The 20,137-nt window shown below is 44.3% G+C and overlaps 1 protein-coding gene across 1 annotated transcript; it reads left to right on the top strand.

Moving 5' to 3' along the window:
• The first annotated feature begins 84 nt into the window (after positions 1-84).
• Hdac3 (histone deacetylase 3) lies at positions 85-19,258 on the top strand. The gene is made up of 15 exons (XM_021215071.1): positions 85-232; positions 326-408; positions 2,458-2,600; positions 10,117-10,198; positions 10,325-10,381; positions 10,497-10,552; positions 10,886-11,019; positions 11,706-11,786; positions 12,164-12,237; positions 12,391-12,455; positions 13,942-14,031; positions 14,146-14,204; positions 14,441-14,520; positions 14,787-14,944; positions 18,555-19,258. The coding sequence occupies exons 1-15, from the start codon at positions 178-180 to the stop codon at positions 18,622-18,624; spliced, it is 1,287 nt and encodes a 428-aa protein (XP_021070730.1). The 5' UTR covers positions 85-177; the 3' UTR covers positions 18,625-19,258.
• Positions 19,259-20,137: the final 879 nt, after the last annotated feature.

The raw sequence follows: 20,137 nt of genomic DNA, 5'->3' as shown, positions 1-20,137 counted from the left end.
CAAAACGAGGGACGGAACTCCCGAAAGGGGCGTGGCCTAAGCGGAACCTTGGAAGGCGGGGTCGAGGTCTCCTGTTCTGCAGTGGTAGGCTGCGTGCTTGCGCAGCACGCACGGCGGGGGTGGGGCTGGCGTCCAGCGGCGGGCGGCTGAGGCTCGGGGCCTGGTCCCCCCAGCACCATGGCCAAGACCGTGGCGTATTTCTACGACCCCGATGTGGGCAACTTCCACTACGGTGGGGCTCAGGTTGTGCGGGAGGAGAGGTTCTGCCGCAAGGGCTGCAACTCTAGGGGAAGGGACTGACCAACTCTTTTCTTCCCACCCTCAGGAGCTGGACACCCAATGAAACCTCATCGTCTGGCTTTGACTCATAGCCTAGTCCTGCATTATGGTCTCTATAAGAAGATGATCGTGAGTCTTGGCGCTTCTGTAGGGGTTTGGGCCTGGGAGCGAGCTGCGGCCTTAGATTAGGGGGGCTGGACTTGCCAGGTGCAACCTACCTCTAGAGGAGAGGGGAGCAGGATAGAGGGCACCAGAAACCTTCCGTATGTGCAGGGCGGTGGTGGTGGTAGTGAAACACCCCCGACTAAATGGGAGATAGATTTTTGACCTTAGGTGGAACTCCCTTTTAACTTGGGGACAGATCAGTCTTTGGCCCAGCATTAGGGGACACTTTGAAGACAGGTATGCTTCTTCACCGCATCATTTTATTTTATTTACGTGTTGGTGGGTTGAATCCAGTGTTCGGCTACTGTAGTACGCCTCTAACCCCTCTGCATTGTAAGGTGGATAGTGGTTCAGGACTGAGGAGGAGGGTTGGGAATATATTCTCCCCATAATTCCTGCTCCTTCTCCTCTGCCCATTTACCTGCTAGGAGCTAGAACAACTCTTGGGGACAACTCTGCACCCTTAGTGGTGTATGTGTGTAGAGAAGATGTCCTGGGGATTTGCTTTTTAACATAGAATGTCTCTGTCTTTATGGTTCAGTTCCGTTATGCAGGTACTCGGAATTTATAGCTGTGAAATGGGAAAATAGCAAGTCTGACCCTTGTTCACCATGAAGGCGGTCAACCTGTGATCAGTGTGTTGAGGCCCAGGCAGTGGTTTGGGAGGAGAAAAGACTGAGGTGATCTTAGTGCAAGTCTGTGACTCCCCTGAGATCATCTGTGTGGTCTTTTATGCATTTTCTAGAAGAGAAAAAAAAAGTGTTTTTTTTTTTTTCTTCCAATTTTCAAAGCATTGTTTGAACCTCCACCTCTCCCCCAACCAAGGATAATAAATCTTTGGTTTAGGACTTTGGGTTTCAGTTAGGTTGTCATAAAGCTCACATATTTTACCCCACAGTGAAAAACCCAGAGAAAGGAGCAGAATCTGAGTTTAGGAGAGGAGATAAGAGCAGAAGGAACCAGGCCTGGGAGGGCAGGGACTAGGAACAGGGCTAGTAGGCCAGGAGCCAAGGCTGAGAGGGTAGATGAGACTGGGCCAAAGGGAGGAGGGAGACAAGTGATCTTCAGGGGTCTTGATAAAAGTAGCTTGCCTGGTAGGTGGCCTCTCTTCTTCGCTCATCGAGTTGCTATAGAATGACAAGGACTAGGGGGTAGGAAGATTGCGTTGGACAGTGTCCAGGGCTGGGGTCACTCTGAGTGGTGTCAGCCTGGTGACTGGCAGAGCACTGCCTGATCGTTGCCAGGTTTTTTGTCCAAACTTCCAAACTGAGTCTTTTTTTTTTTTTTTTTTCCCCTTCCTGGCATTGTGAGGAGGCAGTAATAAGACCATGTGTCAAAGGAGCAGTGAAAGGGACTTTTGTTCTCCTGAGATAACGTCTCAACTCACATGGATCAACAGGTTATAGAAATCAAGTGGGTTGCAGTGATGGTTCAGTGGGTGAAGGTGCCTACCTCCAGGTTTGATGATGGCTCAAGTCTGAACTCTGAACCCCAATGATGAAAGGAGAGAACTGATGCCCTGACTTCACCTACCCTACACACACACACACACACACACACACACACACAAAGAGTAAATAAATAATGTGATAAAATGTTCTAATTAAAAAAGAATTTGTAGATACAGAGTAAAAAATGAGGGGAGAGAAAGAGATTGCTGATAAAGAAAAGCCATATTCTTTTTTTTTTTTTTTTTTTTTTCCCTGAGACTGAGCAGAAATTTTCTGGGAATTCAGAAACCAACCCCTTTCTCTCCTTTTTTGGTTTCCACTTGTTTCCATGGCAGTCGTCACCCGTCGTGGTATTGGAAAGGTCATTCAGCATTTAGGCGGGATTATAATTAAATAAGGTCTTATCTAGTTGGTCAACCACGGGCAACTTCTAGGGCTGATCCTGTTTTGGCTAGTTCACTGGAGAGGAACTTCTGGTCTCTAGGCATCCTGCTTTCAAGGGCAAGATTAGGGCTAGCACCTAGGCAGTACTCAGGTAACTGCTTCCCTTTTGTGTCCCCAGGTCTTCAAGCCTTACCAGGCCTCCCAGCACGACATGTGCCGCTTCCATTCTGAGGATTACATCGACTTCCTGCAGAGAGTCAGCCCCACCAATATGCAGGGTTTCACCAAGAGCCTTAATGCCTTCAACGTGGGTGACGACTGGTGAGGGCAGGATGGGGCTGTCAATCACTGGGAGGCTGGGGTCTTCATGGAGGAGTCAGTGAATTTGTTCATTCGTTTATTTGTTCGGTGAATGCCTGCTAATCATTTGTTCTGTCTTAGCTGGGCTAAGTGAGGGATACGATGGTGAGGGAAAATGACGAAGGTTTACTATTCTCCCTTTGCTAAGCCCCGTGAAGAAGCCCACGACTGAGCGTGTGGACTTGGAAGAGTTAGTTATCTAGCCTCAGAGTAGGACTGGTCTGAGATGAAATGGTAGAGATTGAGTTAGGGTCTGAAAGATGGCTGGAGGGAGAGGGGAGAACTGTGGGTAGGAGGGGACAGCGTGTGCTTAAGGGCTGTGGTAGGGTGGAATATGACTTCTCTGAGGAGTACCAGAAAGGCCATCCAGAAAATGGATAGGAGAGTGAGCTGAGAGTAGACTAAGGAGGTGGGTGGGGCCTTTTAAAAGCACAAAGCCTGAGGTGCCTCCCATCTGTAATCTTGGCACTTAAGAGGCAGATGCAAGAAAGTTGCTAGTTCAGGGCCAGCCTACACTATTTGGTGAGACCCTGTTTTTGTTCTGTTTGTTTGTATTTAAAGTAAACAGCTATGTATTAAATCAGTGGTTTTGTTCCTATAGTTGATTAAGGTCATTAAAGCCAGGGAATGATTTGACATGACATGGCTCACAACCTTCTGTAATGGGATCTGATGCCCTCTTTTGGCATGCAGGCAGACATACAAATAGAACACTTATATACATAAATAAATACATTTATTTAATTTAAAAAAAATCAAAAACTAATAAGCAATAGTTATGGAAAACTCAGTACTGTTTGTTTTCTTTTCTTTTTTTTAATAATTTATTTTATTCCATGTGTATGAGTGTTTTACTTGAAAGTATATATGTGTACATGTGTTTGCCTGCTGACCAAGGAGGTCAGAAGAGGTCGTTCTTTGGAACTATGAGCTGCCATGTGGTTCTGGGAATTGAACTTGCATCCTCTAAGATGAACAGTAGGTGCCTTTAACCACTGAGCCATCTCTCTAACCCTTATTTTCTTATTTATTTACCTGTGAGACAGGGACCTCACATCCAGCCCTGGCTGATCTGGAACTCCCTATATAGACCAGGCTGGCTTCAAACTTAACAGAGATTCGCCTGCCTCTTCAGTTCTGTGATTAAAACATGCCGCAGCATAGAGGACATTGTTTAAAGTTATCATTAGGGAAAATCCAACATTTCTGAAAGCAGAGTAGAATAGTGAATCTGAGTACATTCCTTACCGGCTTCAACACTTAGCGTGAATGACTGGTCTTCTTTATTTCTGGTGAGACAAGGCCTCACTAGTTAGTAAATGCTGTCCTTGAACTTGGAATCCTGCTGTCTGTGATTCTGGCACACTCTTCCATACCTGGGCAGTCTTAAGTCATTGGTAGCCCCTTGTATCACATGATTTTAAAACAAATCCCAGATGCCACATACGTTTATTTATAAACATTTTATTATGTATCTCTAAGTGATACTTTTAAAAATATCAGTATCAGACCTAAAATATTAAATGTTTTTCTTTAATGAAAAATGCAATCAGTATTTAAATATGCCCATTTCTCTCTGTCTCTGTCTCTGTCTCTGTCTCTCTGTCTCTGGTCTCTCTCTCTCTCTCTCTCTCTCTCTGTATGTGTGCATGATGCATTTTATTTAAATCAGGATCCAAACAATGTTTGAATTCCTATGGTCTCCTGAGACTTACTCTGTGTCTTTTCTCTCTCTCCTTTGAATTTATTTCTTGAAGAAATGAGGTTGTTCATCCTCCATGTTGTTTCCTACAATCCTGTTTGTTGAGTCCCAACCCTATTATGCACGATGCTGAGGGTTGCATCTAGTCAATTCTCATAGCAACACTGGACTGTAATAGCCTTTTTCCTGGTGTTACACCTAAGTAAATGGAGGTATGGGGAAATTTGGTAGTGTAGCTTGAGTCACCTAACTGATGAGTGGATGTAGTAGGACTCAGATCCGGAACCTAGGTTTCTTGTTTGTTTTGAGATAAAGTCATGCCACACAGCCCCAGGCTGGCCTTGAACTCGTAGTTCTGAAAGCAGACTAGAACAGAATCTGCCACAGCCTCTGAGTTTTGGTCTTCTTCCACCACATCTGGCTCAGAGCCCAGGTTTGTAAGCAGATTTCCTAATCAGTTTTACTGAGAGAGCCGACTGATGGAGTGGTCTTGGCTGTAGGATAAAGGCAAGCTCTGTAAGCTGCCCTGAGCACCTTCCCTCCTGATACCTCACTCCCACAGAGGAAGTGCTCTCAGCTCTCCTCACAGCTTCTTTATAGCCTTCTCCGCTCCCACACACCACTTCCAAGCAGTTCCCCACTTCCCTTTTCTTTGAAAACAATTTTACTTTGTGTGTGTGTGTGTGTGTGTGTGTGTGTGTGCACACGCGCCACACGCGCACCTCCCATGTGTTGATACTTATAGAGGCCAGAAGAGGTCACTGGAATCCCCAGTGGAAGAGTTACAGGTGGTTGTGTGTCTTCTAATGTGGGTGCTGGCACTGAGTGCAGATCCTCTAGGAGAGTAACAAGTACCTTAACTGCTGAGTCATATCCATAGACGGCCCCTCCCGCCTTGTTTCCTGGTCTTCTTTTGTTTTTTATGAGACAAGATCTTTTTATGGAGCCTGTGTTATCAGTGAACTGCTGGGTTTCCCACTTCAGCCCCTCAGTGCTGGAATTCCAGGTGTGTCTCACTGCTTGGCTTTGCATAGAGCTTTTCCTTTTTTCTTTTTCTTTTTTTTTTTTTTAAAGATTTATTTATTATACCTTAAGTACACTGTAGCTGCCTTCAGACACACCAGAAGAAGGCATCAGATTTCATTACGGGTGGTTGTGAGCCACCATATGGTTGCTGGGATTTGAACTCAGGACCTTTGGAAGAGCAGTCAGTGCTCTTAACCACTGAGCCATCTCTCTAGCCCCTGCATAGAGCTTTTCTTGACAGTGTTGGCCTGAAGAGTTCTGCCCCTTACTCGGTGTGCTGCACATTTGGTGTCGAGTCACATACTGTCTTGGACAGTTTCTTTTCTTTTTTTTTTCTCTTGTCTTGGTTTTTTGAGACAAGAGTTTCTCTGGGTAGCTCTGTCTGTCCTGGAACTTACTCTGTAGTCAAGGTTGGCCTCGAACTCACAGAGATCTGTCTGCCTCTGTCTCCTGAATACTTGGATCAAAGGCGTATGGCACCACTGCCCAGTCCCTCCTCCTCCTCCTCCTCCTCCTCCTCTTCATCCTCTTCTTCTTCCTCCTCCTCCTCTTCTTCTTTTTAAAAATTCATTTCTGTTGTTTTTTTCCCAGTTTGGTTTCCAGGTCTGAGACTGCAGGGTCAGCTCTTAGGATGCAGCTGGAGCCCTGTAAACGTGGGAAGTAAGGGAGCGTTCCCTCTGGTCATTTGAGATCCCTCAGCCAGTCCAGCAGATGTAAACTATAGCTGTGCTTATATGGGTTCTGTGTTTCAGAGGAGAATCAGAGATTTTTTTTTTTCTTCCTTTCTCCTGTTTTAAAATTAATTTCAAATAGCTTCCCAATGTGATGGATAGCACCTATTAATCCCAGCTGAGAAGCCTGGGGCAGGAAGCTTGCCATCATTTGAGGCTAGTCTGGTCTACAATAGTAGGTTCCACACCAGCCTAGGTAAATTGTAATTTAAAAATAAGTAATCTAATATTCATAGCCAAATTATAATTTTGGGGAAAAACAATTTCAGACCTATTCCATCTATTAATCTCTCTTTCCATTTTACTTTTACCTATTTCTCTTGTGTTTATTTCAGTTATTTGTTTGTGTATTTTCTGAGATAGGGTTTTTGTATGTAGCCTTAGTTGTCTTGGAATTAGCTCTGTAGACCAGGCTGGTCTCAAACTTAAAGATCCATCTGCTTCTGCCTTCCATGTGCTAGGATTAAAGCTGTGCACCATCGTGCCTTGCTATGGTGTTTATCTTTACATTTAAAAATAATAAAATTACTTTACTATTGCAACTCCTCCTACCATCTGTTCTATTTAGATAATACCTACTATGCTTTAGGTACTGTTTTAAATGCTCTATAGCCATTTTCTCAACCCCTTATTAAACAGGACTTACTATAGTCTCCTTTGTACAGATAAGCACTCTGAGGCATAGCTCACTGCCCAGTATCACAACCACCAACTACATGGATGAACATAGGTTGTCTGCCTTCTCACTCTGGGTTTATAATCATACTTCTCTATTGTATTATCTCTTACTGCTGTTTCTTTATAAGTACTTGGTGTTGTCTAGTAAGCCATTGGTGTGGTGGTATGAGCAACTCATTTTCCCATACTACCTCAGTGCGCTCCCCTTTTGTCCCAGTTCATAATGCGGTGATATCACAGTTTATATTATCAACATATTTATTTACTGGGAAGTTTATTTTCTCATTTATTTGTTCACTTATTTTTGGAGGGGTGGTACTTGGCTAGAGGTCAGAGGGACAGCCTGTGGGAACAGATCTCCCTATGAGTTCCACAGATTAAATCCAGGTCATTGGTCATCTTTATGGTGAGTGTCCCCATCTGCTAGGACATCTTGACACCCCCTTGGGTTTATGTTTGCTTATTATTTATTTATTTATTTATGGTCAGAGCTTCTGGAACCTAGATTGTGTAGCCAAGGATGACTTTAAATTCCTGATCTTCTTTGTCTAACTTGAGAATGCTATGATTATAGGTGTGAGCTACTCCATTTAGCCTTAACATCTTATTTTATTTTATTTTACTTTATTTTATTTTATTTTTGAAACATGGTCTCCCTGGGTAGCCTTGACTGGCCTGGAACTCTCTAGAGACATCCTAGCTGCAAACTCACAGATTTTCCTACCTCTGGCCCTGAATTCTGGAATGAAAGATGTCTGCCACCATTCCCAATCTTTACATTTTAAAATTAATCAGTCTTCTATGCTTACAGTATTAATTAATTAATTAAAAATTTTTTTCTGGGTTTTGTGAGACAGCATTTCTATTTAGCCCCGGCTGTCCTAGAACTCATTCTGTAGACCTCACAGAGATCTGCCTGCCTCTGCCTTCCAAGTGCTGGAATTAAGAGGATATGCAACTACTACCCATCTGTGCTTACATTATTATAGCTAAGCTGCCAAATAGTACAACTATTATTTAATCTATTTTTCTGTATAACTTTTTGTTTTTCTTAGAATTTATAATTACGTTCTTATTTTTCTCAAGTTTGCTTAGCTTTCTCCTTATCAAACACAAATTCTTTTTAAATCCTTTGAAAAACTGGATAATCCCTGTACTTTTGTTTGTTTGTTTTTGAAGTCCTGGGAATTGAAACCAAGGCCTTGTGCATGCTAGGCAAGCACTCTTACACTGCGCTACTCTACCTAATCCTATTTCTGTACATGGTCAATACTGTAGGCTGCACTAGTTTCTCAGAGACCTAAGACTAGGGATTTTTCTCTTGTGGCACCTTGGGACTGGATATGTGCATGCTGTACTACTGTCTTTAAAGATTTAAGCTCGATATAGTTAAAATATTAATTTCTTTAAGTTTTATTTTATATATGAATGCTTTGCCTTCCTACATGTGGCCAGTTGGATCTTTAGGAACTAAGTTTGCAGATGGTTGTGAGCCAGCAGGTAGGCGTTGGGAACTGAACTCAGGTCTTCTGAAAAAGCAACAAGCGCTGTTAACGGCAAGTCATCTCTCCAGTTACTATTTAAAATATAATTTATATACAGTAATTTTACTTTAAAAAAAGATTTATTTTTATTTATGAGTTTGTATATATCTGTGTGAGTGATGACATACCATATGTATGAGAGTACTCATGAAAGCCACAAGAGGATTTTGGATCCCTTGGAACTGGAGTTATAGGTGGTTATAAGTTGTCTGATGTGAGTACCAAGAATACAGTTTGGGTTTCCTGGGAGAGCTTTTAATTGCTGAACCATTTTTTTAGTCTAATTCATCTTTTTAAGGTATCCTGTTAGTGTGTGTATGTGCGTGTGCGTGCGTGTGCATGCGTGTGTGTGTGTGTGTGTGTGTGTGTGTGTGTGTGTGTGCACTCCTACATGAGGACTATGAAGGTGTGTGTTTGTGGAGGCCAGAGGGCAACTGTTGGGTGTCTCAAATGCTGTCCACCCTATTTATGTTTCTGTTGTTATGTTTGATGTTGTATTTCTGTAGCTCTAGCTATTCTGGGACTTGCTATGTAGACTAGGTCGGCTGGCTAGCCTTGAACCTCTAGAGATCTACCTGCCTCCAGACTGCTGGGATTAAAGTCATGTTCTACCACACCTAGGCACCTTGATTTTTTTGTTCCATTTTGTTTTTGTTTCTGAGACAGGGTTTCTCAGTGTCCACACTATCCTGGAACTCTCTCTGTAGACCAGGCTGGCCTCAAACTCACAGAGATGCCTGCCTCTGTCTCCTTGAATGCTGAGAATAAAGGCATTTGCCACCACCATCTGGCTGCCACCTTGGTTTTTTAAACAAGGTCTCTCAGTGGCCTGGAACTAGCCAGCCACCACCTTAGAGCTGCCTCCCCACGGCTGGGATTAGAAGCATAAACTAGACTTGACCTTTTTACATGGGTTCTTGGGACCAACTCATGTCCTCCTGCTTGTGACACAATCACTTTAACTGACCGGGCTGTCTTCCCAGCTCCGTGGTGTCATGCTTCTGTGAGTTTTGATACAGTGTACTAGGGTACTGAATATTTCTTTTACTCTACAAATCTAGTCAATCCCTTCTCTTCACCTTAGCTCCCAGCAACTGTTGATCTGATCGCTATCCTTGTATTTTGTCTTTTCTCAACTGTTACATCAGTGGGATCGTACAGTATGGAGGTGGTAATTGATATAGTTGACATGTGGCTTACTGTGCTGACAGTGAGTGGACGGCTTTCAGTTAGTTGTCTCATTGTTAGTGTTTCACATAAATAGGAATGCAGTTCTTTCTTTAAAGTGTGCAACTGTTAGCCAGGCAGTGGTGGTGAATGGCTTTAATCCTAGCAGAGGCAGAGGCAGGTTTGAGGCCATCCTGGTCTACAGAGTGAGTAGTGAGTTCTAGGACATCCAAGGATACACCCTGTCTCAAAAAAAAAAAAAAGTGTAGCTGAAAAGAATATCATTGCACATCATGACAATGTGTGACACACATAGACACCTCTGTGATGAACCAGCCTCCTCCTTCAGCTAGCTCCCTCACACTTCTTGTATACCCAAGAAGCTGTTTGCTTTGTTTCCCAGGTTGAGTACAAACTCCCTGGCAGGTAGACATTTTTCTGCTTCCTGTATCATGCTTTGCAACAAGGTTTGGCACAAGATTTGGTCTGAAACCTTTGTTGAATAGGTCTGTGAATGGCTCAGGTGTGGAGAAGGGGTAGGGGGCTTTTAGACAGTGGTAATTGGAGTTTGGGTGGGGGTAGGGGGGACAGTGTCAAGAGGGGTGTTAACCCTACTCTTTGCCCTGCAGCCCAGTGTTTCCCGGGCTTTTCGAGTTCTGCTCCCGTTACACAGGCGCATCTTTGCAAGGAGCAACACAGCTAAACAACAAGGTGATGTAACACCAAGTCTTGGTCCTGTTTCCTGTGGGTTTCCAGATTCAGGACCATAGAGCCTTGATCTGGAACCCAGCTTCAGTGGTGGGCAAGAAAAAGACTGAATGGGTGTTTATCTTTCAGATCTGTGATATTGCTATCAACTGGGCCGGTGGTCTACATCATGCCAAGAAATTTGAGGTGAGGTTGCAATGGGGAAAACCATGGCTACCCTAGGTGATGTTGGCTGAATGACAGTGCTGGGGAAGCTGGGTAGAAGAATTGTTCCTCTGTTTATAGAACCATCTCCCCACAGGCCTCTGGCTTCTGCTATGTCAATGACATAGTAATTGGTATCCTGGAACTGCTTAAGTAAGTATCGCCAGAGGAGACGGAGAGACTTTGGGAACTGGAATTCAGGTTCTCAGGCCTTGGCCCAGCCCTGACCTCCTTCCCCACTGGTTTCTCCTAAGTTCTTGATGCTTTTTGGGATGCTTCTTCCTGCTTGTCCCTGCTGCCTACTCACATTTCAGCCCTCTGCATGGTCCCTTTCTTCCCAGGCTCTAGCCTGGAGGAAGCTGGTGGGATGAGGTTTCAAGTGACTTGGCCAGAGGCAGACTCTAAATAATTCCAGAGATTGTGTTGGGGAGGGGAGGACTGGATGATAAGCCTCTTCCCCAGAACACGGTTTTGTCCTCACACCAGGTACCACCCTCGGGTGCTCTACATCGATATCGACATCCACCATGGTGACGGGGTTCAGGAAGCCTTCTACCTCACTGACCGGGTCATGACTGTGTCCTTCCACAAGTATGGAAATTACTTCTTTCCTGGAACAGGTAGGGAATAGAATTACTGTGGGTTTTTTGTACCGTTAGCTCTTTGTGTGTGTGTGTGTGTGTGTGTGTGTCTGTTGTTTTGAGACAGGGTTTTGCACTGTAGTCCAAGCTAACCTTGAACAGAATCCTCCATAATCATCATACTGAATTACGGGATACCAGGGATGTGCCATTGCCCCTGGCTGTCCTTCAGCTCTCTGCCAGGACTGACTCCTTAGCCTTCTGGTCTTAAGTATTATGTCCTTTTTGCAGAGAAACTTTTCTGACCACTCCACTAAGTCAAATAGGTATCTCACCTCCTCTTTTTCTTAGAGTCCTCACTGCTAGTTGTATTTATTGTAGTTTTTTTGTTCATTCTTTGTCTATTGCTACAGATCAGGCTGGCCTCTGCCACTTGAGTGCTGGGATTAAAGGCATATGCCACCATGCCTGGCTAAATAAAAATTTTTGAACCAGACAAGGAGACACATACCTATAATACCAATAATCAGATGGCTGAGACAGGGGAATTAAGAGTTTAAAGCTAGCCTGGGTAATGTAACAAGTTCCTGGCCAGCCTGAGTTACATAGCCGTGACCCTGTATTGAGTGAATGCAAGTTGCTGGAGCCTAGGTGGTAGAAGGCACAGAGGAACGGCTGTGTTGAGGGAACTTCCCGTGCACGGTCACTGTGCTCTTTTTCTGTAGGTGACATGTATGAAGTTGGAGCAGAGAGTGGCCGCTACTATTGTCTCAATGTGCCCTTGCGGGATGGCATTGATGACCAGAGTAAGTTCTGATGACTTCTCCCTGCTCACTCATCTCCCCTTTTCTTCTCTTTCAATTAACCTCTTCTGCCTGGTATTGTCTATTGTTGGGCCAGGTTTCCTTAAGGACGAATGGCCTTCAGAGGGACCATGAACCCTTGGAATTTGTATGACATATATTATGTGTGTATACGTTTTGTTCATTTATTCTTCTGGGAGGAAGGTTGCTAGTGTTTAACTTGGCAGTTGTGACACCCTCCAGGAGTTCAGAACCAGTGGTTGGTTCTGTGGGTCGCCCCTTTCCTGGGCTACATGCTCTCTCAACCCCCTTTTTCCTTTTGTTCCCTGTCTCCCCATCCCCTTGGGGTGCCAGGTTGCCCACCTTTGGCCCTCTCCCAGGTTACAAGCACCTTTTCCAGCCAGTCATCAGCCAGGTGGTGGACTTCTACCAGCCGACGTGCATCGTACTCCAGGTAACCCCTTAGCACCTCCCTACGAGGGTTTGCCTGGGCTACAGGAAGGAGATCAGAAGAATAAGCTCCCTAAGTTGGTGAGGAAGGACATTAGAGGACACTGATGTGCTGAGTATTTGTGCTACTGTAGCTGTTTGGGTTTCCCTTTTGCAGTGTGGCGCCGACTCCCTGGGCTGTGACCGATTAGGCTGCTTCAATCTCAGCATTCGAGGACATGGGTGCGTTGCCTTCCTTCTTTCTGTTGTTATTTAAAGTTGTATTTTATTTTTTTGTTATCATTATTAACTATTGCATATATATTAGATCGTACATACATACAATCAAAAATCTAATGAGGGGAAAAAATAAGACAGGGTAATAACAGGGAATCTACGTTTTAATTGTACAGTTTTATTTAAGGGCTCACTGTGTTGTATAGGCTGGCTTTGAACTTGTGACCCTCCTGCTTGAGCCTTCCAGATCCTGGGATTACAAGCTCAGGTCACCACACCTGACTTGGGAATGTATAGTAGACAGCATGCTTTGGCAAAGGTTTTCTGAGAAGGTGAAATGGAAGACCTGAAGGCTAAGGTGTGAGCCATAAAAGGAGAACAGAGAATCCTGCCCCAAGCAGTGTGAAGGGCCAGTGCAAAGCCTTAAGACCTAAGTAAAAGAGAATTACAGTCTTGACAAGAGGAAACACAGTCTTTAAGGCCAGAACATAGTCAGGTGCTATAAGCTGGCGAGGCTGAGAGTGTGCAGAGCTCTTAGACCCTGTCTTCCGTGGCTGATAGAAAACCGGTGAAGGATCTTAAACAGGGAGATGGCAGGGTCCAATGAGCTTGAGAGTTACTGTTCTGACTGCTAAATGAAGACAGGGTTGGTGTGGGAGTTGGGGTCAGGGTGGGTAGTGGGCAGCCACTTAGGAAGCCATTCACATTATTTGGGCAGGGCATGTGTTGATGGAGAGAAGTACAGGGTTTGAAGGTGTGTCCTGAAGCTTAGAACAGACATTGCGGTGGTGGCGGCAACAGTGACACTGATGGGAGTAGTTGGGTAGCAGGTCAGGTGTGGTGGACAGTAGTAAGCAAGACAGTGAGGGTGTGCTTTATTTTATAATGTTCATTGAGGCACAACACAGTAAAGTACGCTAGTATTTTTGAAAGGTTTATTTTTATTTGTTCATTTGTGTGTTTGTATGTTGAGCATATAGCTCAGAGCCATGTGGGGGCGGGGTGACTAGCACATAGTAAAAGTGCTTGCTATACAGCATGAAGACTCGAGTTTGATCCCAGAACTTATGTAAAAACGCTAGGCCCGGTGGCACCCATTTATGATCTGTAATCCCAGGCCTGGTGATGTAAAGACCAGAAGATTCATCGGGCTTGGTGGCCAGCCAGCTTAGCCTACTTGGCAAGTGCCAGGTTAAAAAAAAAAAAAAAAAAAAAAGGTAGATAGTACATTTAGGCCAACACGTGAAGATGTCTTCTGGCCCTTGTATAGAAGTGTGAACACACATGCACACATCCTCAGACACGCATGCACTGGCACACATGTGAAGACTAGCGCATTTATACGAGTAGTCACACACAAAGACTGCGACTTTGAGTTATACTATGCAATATGACAGAGAAATATTGTTGGTCAAGTCTTGTTCCAGTGTTTCCAGTCATGTCTGGGGTTACATGTCTTAGATTCACCTGGCCCTCTTGCTGTTTCTAACAGGGAATGTGTTGAATATGTCAAGAGTTTCAATATCCCTCTCCTGGTATTGGGAGGTGGTGGCTACACTGTCCGAAATGTCGCCCGGTGCTGGTGAGTATTCTGTTCTATGCCTCTGTGGTTCACGACAGACTCCTGAAATTGGAGGGGTGGGTGGTCCTTTCAGCCCACACCATCAGCCCAAACCCCTCTGCTTGCTGGTTTCAGGACATATGAAACATCTCTGCTGGTAGAAGAGGCCATTAGTGAGGAACTTCCCTATAGTGGTAAGGTCCACTTCATGATGCCACACCATTCTCACTGGTACTCAGAATGACCTTGTTTGGAGGGAAATTGTACCTTCTGGGAGCTCTGCAGACTACCCTGTGCTCAGAGCAGAGCAAATACTCTTACACATGGGGACCAGGCTCGGAGAGGAGATCAGAAAGCCATGGGATTCACTCTTTGGTGTCTCAGCCATACTCTCGTTCATCCCCTCTCCCAATTGCTTCTCATCTCTAAGAATACTTCGAGTACTTTGCCCCAGATTTCACACTCCATCCAGATGTCAGCACCCGCATCGAGAATCAGAACTCACGCCAGGTTAGCAGCTTGGGAAGGCTGGACACAGCAATGGGGGGAGGGCTCGGGAGAGGTCCAGGAGGGGGGAAGTGGAGAGAGCAAGAGAAGGAAGTTCTGGGCTGTCACTGTCACTCTTATCGTGGGGTTGGTGGGGAGGGATAGTTACCAACTGAGGATCTGACCTTGAAATACTTCTTTAGACCAGGACGGTCAGGGACGAGGGTGGATAGGATTCGTATACTATAGAAATCACCCCAGCACTGCTGACTTTCTTTCTTCTAAACTAGTATCTGGACCAGATCCGCCAGACAATCTTTGAAAACTTAAAGATGCTGAACCATGCACCCAGTGTCCAGATTCATGATGTCCCGGCAGACCTCCTGACATATGACAGGACTGACGAGGCTGATGCTGAAGAGAGAGGTCCCGAGGAGAACTACAGCAGGTCTGGGGCAGGGGCTGGAGGGCGGGTGCTTCCTCAGGCTTGCAGAGGAGGCTTCCAAGTGAGAAGGCACGAGTTCACCTGGCCCTGGCTGGTCTCCTTTAGACTGCGAGTCTTCTACTCTTTTTGACACTTTTAAGAACAAAACAACATATTTTTTGAAAATATTAATAACAGCATCAAAATATGGTGTGTTTACATAGTTCCAGAATTATTCCATGGGAGTAACTGTTATTTATGGCTTGATTTATGTGTTGTTTGAATAGATAATTTTCTATAGATTATAAGAATACTACATGCACATGTGCACATTCAGAATTTTATTTATACAGCTTTTTTTTTTCTTGATTTGTTGCTGTTGTTTTTTGTTTTTGACACATGGTTTCCTTTGTGTGGACCAAGCTGGTCTTTAAATCACATACCCTCCTGCCTTGGGTTTCTAAATGCTGGGATTATAGGCATGTACTGCTCTACCCAGCTTGTTTATACATATTTTGTTAATCCGTAGAAGGATATTTTCTATATGTTGTTTGGAGTTATGCTTGCCTGTGTCAGTGTGTGTAGATCAGTGTTTTCTCAGTTGTATAATTCCATTGTGTGGTGATCACATGATCACAAGGGTAATCAGTTACCACTTATGAATATTTATGTTTATCTCTTATCCCACTCCAACATCCCCTCCCTTTCTTTTGTGGCTACTAAAATAGTAAAGACTGGCACAAATCCCTCTATGTATATATCTTCGTATGCTTGTTTGAGTGGGTCCAATTTTTTTTTTTTTTTTTTTTTTTAAGATTTATTTATTTATTATATGTAAGTACACTGTAGCTGTCCTCAGACACCCCAGAAGAGGGAGTCAGATCTCGTTAAGGATGGTTGTGAGCCACCATGTGGTTGCTGGGATTTGAACTCTGTACCTTTGGAAGAGCAGTTGGGTGCTCTTACCCCCTGAGCCATCTCACCAGCCCAAGTGGGTCCAATTTTCATAACTGTTGCCATTAGGGCAAATGACATATGCAGAAGAACTTTTTATATTTGCTGCCAAATTATCTTCCAGAAAGAATTTAGTGGTTTACTTACATTTTTTTTTTTTTTTTAAATAAAGGACCTTTTATTTATTTTTAGATTCATTTATTTTATGTGCATGGTGTTTAACTTTGCATGTATTTATGTACATCGTTATGTACCTGATAGGGTGTCAGCTCTCCTGGAACTGGAGTCAAGGATGGTTATGAGCTGCTCTTTGGATGCTGGGAAGAGAACCCAGATCCTCTGCTATGTCAGCAAGTGTTCCTAACTGCTGAGCCGTCTCTCCATTTGCCAGCATTTTACTCTGTCCTGAGCAGTGAACCAGTGGACCACTGCCTACATTCTCTTTTATAGGGTCTCTACATTTGTCTAGTTCACTTTTCCAGATTTCTGAGTTGCATTGAGTGAGGTGTGTGTGTAAATAATCTTTATCTTTCTTGGCTCTATGTTGAAATATTTATAGCTAGAATGAAATAGGGAATGATTAGTATAGATCTTTTTCTTGTTAATCCTTGAAGAAATTTCTAGAAAATGATGAGAAAGGATAACAGAACCCAGAAGAGCCAAAAGAAATCAAGATGGAAAGAGATGGGCTTAGTAGGGACCAGATACATTTCCAGGACTGAGACCACTCAAGTTGCTGTGTGCTTCTGTGCATGAGGTTGAAGCTGGCTCTGCTGCAGCTGTGGGTGACTTCTCAGTTCCTCCAGAGTCTATTCTGGGTCATAGAATTCTGGCCTCCGTTTCTGTCCTCTGGACTTGGTCTTGATCCTTGGGACCGTCCAGTCTGCCTCTTTCATGGATACCTCCCCATTCCCTGGCGTGGGTGAGGAAGTATCTAAATATCTGGTTCAGGCTCTGTCTAATTATCTTTTCTTTACCATTTGTCTACAAGCCTATAAAGCCTGACTTCTAGAAACTGATTGCCATTGTCTTCATTGGCAACACCTGTTTTTAAGTTCTCCTTTTGTCTGGGTTTGGCTTTTTCTTCTATAGTAGTGTGTTCACATCTGACTCTGCTCTCTGCATAACCCTAAGAGATGGGTCTTATCCTCAGAAGACGAGAGGAGGAACCCAGTGCTCCAAGAGAACAAGTAACTTTCCTAGGTTCCGTAGTTACCCCAAGTGACCGACTCCTCACTTTTCACCCTGGGCTCTTAGAGTTGATAGAGATGGCCTTGTCTGCCTGCCTTAGTCTCTCGCTCCTCTTCAGTGACTTTCTAATGGTCTGTTTTAGAGAAGGTTTTCAAAGAGAAGGAAACCAGTATTGAGTACTTTCTGAGCCCTGTGTTGCTGTCACTTCCCTCCCCTGGTAGTTTAATGGCATGTCAGTCTTTCACTTGTACATCCCTTCTTGCCAATCTTCTACTCAGTCTTACAGCCTTACCTTTCTGTGATGGTTTGTATATGCTCAGCCCAAGGAGTGGTACTGTTAGAAGGTGTGGCCCTGTTGAAGTAGGTGTGTCACTGGGCGTGGGCTATAAGACCCTCATCCTAGCTGCCTAGAAGTCAGTATTCTGCTAGCAGCCTTTAGATGAAGTAGAATGCTTGGCTCCTCCTCTACCATGCCTACCTGGACGCTACCATGTTCCCACCTTGATGATTATGGACTGAACCTCTGAACCTGTAAGCCAGCCCCAATTAAATGTTGACCTCGTAAGAGTTACCTTGGTCACGGTGTCTGTTCACAGCAGTAAAACCCTTCTTACTAAGACACTTTACCTGCATAAGTCTTAGCTCACACCTTTCCTTCTCCTCAAACTTAGAAGCAACAGTTTAAACATGCCCTGCATACAGATCTGCATACAGATCTTGTCTTCTGAAACTACTTTTGTCTCCCCACATGCACCCCAGCATTGCTGGCCTCCTTGTCATTTTTTTTTTTAAAGATTTATTTATTTATTATATGTAAGTACACTGTAGCTGTCTTCAGACACTCCAGAAGAGGGCATCAGATCTTGTTACGGATGGTTGTGAGCCACCATGTGGTTGCTGGGATTTGAACTCCGGACCTTCGGAAGAGCAGTCAGGTGCTTTTACCCGCTGAGCCATCTCACCAGCCCCCCTCCTTGTCATTCTTGAATGGCTCAGTTTCCTTGGACCTTGTGATTTCTATACTTGGTTTTCTTGGGGCTTGGTGGGACTTTCCTGAGTTCTTTGCCTGACCAGCTTCTTCACAGAATTTAGGTCTTTCATTACCAGAACGGTCTCTCATTTTGTAGGTCCATTGTTACCCTCTTGTTCACACCAGACTCAGTTTTCTCATGTAGAACACTCCACCATTTGATGTTATTGTATTCATTCATGTGCTTTGTTATTGCTGGTCTCATGACGTAAGCTTTGAGAGGTTGTATGGAAATCTAGTCTAGCTGATTCTCTGCTGTTTTGGTAAGGCCTACGGCAGTACCTGGCACACAGGAGTCTCCATTTATTGAATACATGGATTGCAGTAAGTTCCTGCCAGCAAGAGGAGAGGAACTAGCTTTGGAGAAGACTCCCATGGACAAGTGGCTCTGAGGAGGGTGCTGGGAGGAGTCTGGAACTTGAAGAGTGGGTTTATAATCTCTTGTCCCTTGTTTTACAGGCCAGAAGCACCTAATGAGTTCTATGATGGCGACCATGACAACGACAAGGAAAGCGATGTGGAGATTTAGAGCAGCATGTATGCTGTGTCCTCAAGAGTTCCTTGTCACCTCTGTGGTGGGAAGGAAAGTATGGCTCCCCCAGGTCTGAACTGGGTACCCCCAGGGTGTTTACTAACTCTGGTGAAGGGTTTGGAAACCACATGTGGTTCTAGAATCAACTCCCCTTTCCCTCAAACTCTCATAGCCTGATGATTGTCCCTATCAGGGATGAGACATGGACAAGTCTCTGGAACATTATGGGTAATGAGCCCTAGTAGCTGTCCCCAGCCCCTCTTCCCCTCATTTGTTCCTTCTGTCCTTCCAACACAGAGACTGTTGGAGATGAAAGTTTGGACGGTACTAAGGTCACCTCTGACTTCCTTCTGGGTTCCCCTACTACAGTTCTTGCTTCTATGCAAAGTGAACCTGAGGGGAGGAAGGTGTGGCTCTCCGAAACCTTAACTGCAGATGAAGTACAGTGGCAAGGAGGAGAGGGTGTGAAGCTCTAACTGGCTTTATGTCCATTTTACTGTTTTGGATCTAATAAACCAATTGGTATTTTTTTGTACCTTTCTGGGATTTTAATTCTTGCTCGTTACCAATGTATGATGTGAAAAGGAAACAGAGATGATGATGATGTGTATAATAAAATTGTTACCATTCACCCAGTACTTTATGTTAGGCCGTGTATGTATTCACCATGGATTAGTTTCCTCAAATGGGGAATTAATAGGACGTTTCTGAAGGGTTAGATTAACCCAGGCAGATTACTGACCCGAGAAGGTGTAAAGATGTCTTCAGGTATGTGAGCATGGGTGTTTGAGATGAGGATGTTAGCTGGTAAAGATGTCCTGAGATAAAACCCAGTAAGTGCTTGGCTCTGTTGGATGTAAGCAACTGCTCACGGACTAACTGAGGAACAGGCTGGATCCTGTGTGTACCATGCACAGATCCCTTCTTAGAGCATTCTCCAGTCAGGCATGGTGACTGTGGGTGTTGTCTGTGGTACAAGGAAGAAGTAACAGGTAGCTCACTGTCTTTTCGCTCAGCACTGGAATTCTTCTGGACAGTCTACAGTAAGAGGAGCTGGACAGCTCTATGCAGCTTCTCATCTGGCCGTTGCAAGGTTGGAAACAGGAGCTAAAGGCCGATTCAGGAGACAGCAAAGTTAGTACACCCCTGATATTAGCTAAGTACTGGAGGCTCCAAAAACTTCTGACCCTGTCATCAGAAATATACACTTACAATCCTTTCCTTGGGTCCTCAGGGTTATTCAGTTTATACTAGAAGGCTCTCCATTAGGTAGTGTAGTCAGGAAAATGATGGCATTGCTGAGGGAGAAGATCATGTAAAGACCATACCCAGAGAATTTTTGGGCATGTTTGGTTAATGCTTGTGGGGAATCCTGGGTAAACATGGTGTGGATGTCAGATTAATCTGTGTAAATTTCTATCAATTATATTATAAGTCACTTCAACTCCCAGAGTCCAAATTTCTTTAGTGGTGATACCAGTAGACTCCATGAGGAAATTGTGAGGATTTA

This window comes from Mus pahari, chromosome 15 (genome assembly GCF_900095145.1).
Source record: "Mus pahari chromosome 15, PAHARI_EIJ_v1.1, whole genome shotgun sequence".
Taxonomy (NCBI): Eukaryota; Metazoa; Chordata; class Mammalia; order Rodentia; family Muridae; genus Mus; species Mus pahari.
Note: the sequence above shows the minus strand (reverse complement) of the source record. Positions and strands in the feature narration are given on the sequence as shown.